The sequence below is a fragment of the Antechinus flavipes genome, chromosome 4 (genome assembly GCF_016432865.1).
Source record: "Antechinus flavipes isolate AdamAnt ecotype Samford, QLD, Australia chromosome 4, AdamAnt_v2, whole genome shotgun sequence".
Taxonomy (NCBI): domain Eukaryota; kingdom Metazoa; phylum Chordata; class Mammalia; order Dasyuromorphia; family Dasyuridae; genus Antechinus; species Antechinus flavipes.
The window spans coordinates 37,184,930-37,188,948 of record NC_067401.1 but is presented as its reverse complement, the minus strand read 5'-3'; the positions used below and the strand labels follow the sequence as shown (position 1 = coordinate 37,188,948).

Sequence of the window (4,019 nt, the reverse complement as noted above, 5' to 3'; positions counted from 1 at the left end):
TGATAGTGGGCAACCTGTTTCCACTCCAATCTTATTGGGAATGCTTCTAGTTTATCCCCATTACATACGAAGCTTGCTGATGTTTTAGATAGATACTATTCATCATTTTAAGGAAAATTCTATTTATTCCTATGCTTTCTGGTATTTTTAATAGGAATGGGTATTGGATTTTTGTCAAATGCTTTTTCTGCATCATCATATGATTTCTCTTTGTTTCATTTCCCTTCTTTCAAGAAGATTGTGCCATCAATCACATGTCTGAAAAATTGGAGTCAATTCTGAGAATTGGTTGATTCCTGTTCCTTTTCAGCCATACACTGCCCATAAAAGAGGGCATCTGAACCTGGATACCAGGGCAGTCAGAACAGGCATTCTGAGAGCTCAGGATCATCTTCTGAGAGTGTGGTCTTCCCATCTCCAAGCACCATGATCTCCTTGCCTATCCTCTCCATCTTTCTCATTTCCACTTCTGGCCTCTTTTGGGGATCTACAGCAGGTGAGTAAAATTATTTACTTTGAAATAAAAAGTCAGGAATGTGGAAGCTATCCATGGAAACTGTAGCAATTAAGTATTTCTGACAACAGTTCCTAGACAAATTCAGAATTGGGGATGTCCCCAGTTATTAGGGAAGTTCCCTATAGGGACCATTCCTTCCTTTCCATTTAGGGAAGCCAGGAGGAATATTTATCCCTTTCTTCTCTAAATCTCTAAATCTTTGGCTCTTCAGAATGTGGTGAGAGAGAGACCCATCAATCATCATGATGTGAGAAAGACCATAAGCCCTACATACTCTAATTAAACCCAGGGCTTCCTGGGACCAGGCTCAGGCTGTATTATAATAGAATCATGGGCAGAGGGAGGAGGGGAACAGCAGGAACATAGTTAAAGTGCCTTTCTTTGACTGTAAGCAAGGACAAGTAGGCCATCAGTGGACCTGGGATCAGATCGTGATTCTGTTGCTTCTTCCCTGAGTTGCAAGTACTTTCTCCATCTATGCCCCACTTTCTTTAGTTTTCAATCTATCATCCAGTGGCATCAAAGAACTTGTGGTAGCTCACAATGAACCTACTCTGCCCAGACCATCATGGCCTAATCCATCTGACTGAAAGAAAATTAGAGAGACAAGATAAAAGGAGAAAGAGGGAACAATAACTGGGGTGGGAAGACAAGATGCAAGAACATGAAAAACAGTGGATGGGGGGGAAAGAGAGAAGAGGAAGAGAAGCAGGAGAAAGAAAAAATGGAAATAGGAAGAGTTAGAAAGAAAAAAAATAGTGTAGGCCCAGGTTTTCTGCATTCCTTCCATAGGAAACTGAGTCATGTCTTTCTTCACTGGCCCCTTGGGGTCAGACAGATCAGGTGAGACACCCCAACATTCACAATGCTGATCTTCATTCTGCCTCTTTCTCTACAGATACCTCCCAAACTATCTGCTGCTTCAGTTATGTTGAAAGGATGATTCCCAGAAAGTTTGTGGTTGACTATGATCATACCAGCCAGCTGTGCGCTAAGCCAGCAATCATGTGAGTAAACATGTCCAAAGGCCCCATCTGACAGGGGAAAAGAGAGAGAGAGAGAGAGAGAGAGAGGGCAGGAGCAAGAAGGGCTTGGCTGCCATAAACAGCCCTTCAGGAAAGTTGGCTCAATGGCTGAGACAACAGGAGGTCTCACACCTCTGTGTCTCTGCTAAGTGGAGGACATATTAAAGAGGAGAGAAAGCCAGGCCTGCTTGAAAAGGCAATAACCTGTATTTGTTGTTCCCAGAAGTCTCGAGGACCATGTTCTCTCTGGGTACAGGGGAGAGGGTGAGAAGAGAACAGACTGTGCTCTGCAGAAGGGATGGGCAGGATGACATGATTAAGAATTTGAAGCTGGATTGGACCATCCAGATCCCCTTATCTGCCTCCCTCCTTTTATCTTCAAGGAGCAAAGATTTTATTGCCCTGCTAACAGTGGGGCTAAATCCATAAGGATTTTATTTTTTTGCAAGGAGTCACAGCTAATTAGGGGAAAAACACCTTTAAAAAGAAAAGTGCCACAAGAAGGGATTATGCCAGACTGGCAGGCTAAATTCTGAGAGAAGTTAATAGACCTCACAATTGGGTTAGCAAAGGAGGGGGATTATGTCATTAACTGCCTGCCTCCCTTTTTTAAAGAAGCTGGCATGGGAAGCGAATGTGAACTGTCTGCATTTTTGTTTTTCTTCCCGGGTTATTTATACCTTCTGAATCCAATTCTCCCTATGCAACAAGAGAACTGTTCGGTTCTGCACACATATATTGTATCTAGGATATACTGCAACATATCCAACATATAAAGGACTGCTTGCCATCTAGGGGAGGGGGTGGAAGGAAGGAGGGGAAAAAAATCGGAACAGAAACGAGTGCAAGGGATAATGTTGTAAAAAAAAAATTACCCTGGCATGGATTCTGTCAATATAAAGTAATTATTAAATAAAAATTTTTAAAAAAAATAAAAAATAAAGAAGCTGGCGCACCTGATTGGTGCAGTAGATAGAGCACCAGCCCTGAAGTCAGGAAGACCTGAGTTCAAATCTGACCTCAGACACTTAACATATCCTGGCTGTGTGACCCTGGGCAAGTTAACCCAACTACCTCAACAACAACAACAAAAAAGAGGATGGTCCTGGGATTAATGGGCATGGATGACTGGTACAGAAAGCAATACTGAAGGGCCTTCTGGAGGAGAAGCCTGGGCTGAAATCTTTCCCCTTTATATCTTGTTTCTCATATTTTAGCTTCATCTCCAAGAAAGGACTTCGGCTGTGTGCCAACCCCCAAGACAAGTGGGTCCAAGAATATGTGACTGACCTATCAAGAGGAACAGCCTGAGGAAGATGAAAGCAATCAGTCCATGGGACAAACAGAAATGGTCTCAAAAATAAAACTGACTCAGACTTAGAAGAACCATTAGTGAGTTGTTAAATTTGTGTTGATAAGTCTGGCTTTTTAATCATCTCTCTACAGCCCTTGATTCCAATCTATCCCTCTCTCCCCACTCCCCCTGATTTATCAGATCTCATGACATGAAAGAAGAGCTGATTCTGCATTTCTTGTGGGAAAGATTTGAAGCACTTAGACCCACTTTCCCTTGAATTCATCTATTCTCTTCTTTTCCACCTTTTCCTTCTCTTCTTCTCTCAATCCTTCATTCCTTTTCCTATTTCTTCTCTCTCTTCCTCTTCTAAATATCCTCTTTTCCCTTCCCTCAGATACTATGCAGGAGTGGAGGATGGGGAGGAGGGGAATTGGAATAAAGGAAGGTTTAATTTGAACCATAACAGACAGGCCTGGGATTATATGTCACTGCAAGTGGAAGGTCCATACCCAGTTCAGCTTGAATAATTCCTGAGAGAAACCAAATGCATTAAACTAGCTAGGGCAGCTTTGCTCACACCCCAAGAGTGACTGGTGAGTTTGACTAAGAAGTGGGAAATCCAAGGATCCTTCTTGTCTCCCCTCCCAGTCTTCCCTAATAACAAAGAAGCCAAAAGAGAGAGGGAGAAAAACTTTAGAAAAATTGATCACCACATAGAGAAAGGCTGACAGTAAGTGGCCCAAACTCCCAGTGTCCCCCCTCTGACAGATGTCCTACCTCGGTCTTCCTAGGTCTCCTCTCTGGGGCCAGGGTGGATATTGGTCATTTCACACTTGTCTAATGAAGCTGGTACTCTCTCCATTCACATTGCTGGAGTCACTGTGTCTATTGTCTCCCCTCCACTTGGCTGCGGGGGATAGAAATCTTATTAGGCTGCTCTATGCTTATCATTTTCATTCTCTTTATACACTCTCTATTAGGATCAATATCACTGACAGGGAATGGCTAAGCAAGTGGGATATAGAGAACACTACATGGCATTGATAGGTTTCTCAAAAAAATAAAAAACAGGATCCCTGTCAGGACTTAATGCGTATACATAAGAATTATGCTGGGATGTCAGAAGCTCAGGTGCAGAATGGAGAGAGAGAAAAATAATGGCCTGAGATCCTGAGCTCAG

At 42.8% G+C, this 4,019-nt stretch overlaps 1 protein-coding gene across 1 annotated transcript; it reads left to right on the top strand.

Annotated features, from left to right (window-relative positions):
• The first annotated feature begins 326 nt into the window (after positions 1-326).
• LOC127559015 (C-C motif chemokine 3-like) lies at positions 327-2,928 on the top strand. The gene is made up of 3 exons (XM_051992455.1): positions 327-496; positions 1,416-1,524; positions 2,760-2,928. The coding sequence occupies exons 1-3, from the start codon at positions 427-429 to the stop codon at positions 2,851-2,853; spliced, it is 273 nt and encodes a 90-aa protein (XP_051848415.1). The 5' UTR covers positions 327-426; the 3' UTR covers positions 2,854-2,928.
• Positions 2,929-4,019: the final 1,091 nt, after the last annotated feature.

Bases quoted from the DNA above. Each gene is read 5' to 3' on its own strand.
- LOC127559015 (XM_051992455.1), top strand. From the start codon at position 427: ATGATCTCCTTGCCTATCCTCTCCATCTTTCTCATTTCCACTTCTGGC. The intron at 497-1,415 runs GTGAGTAAAATT...CTTTCTCTACAG, and splicing joins CTTTTGGGGATCTACAGCAG to ATACCTCCCAAACTATCTGC. The intron at 1,525-2,759 runs GTGAGTAAACAT...CTCATATTTTAG, and splicing joins TGCGCTAAGCCAGCAATCAT to CTTCATCTCCAAGAAAGGAC.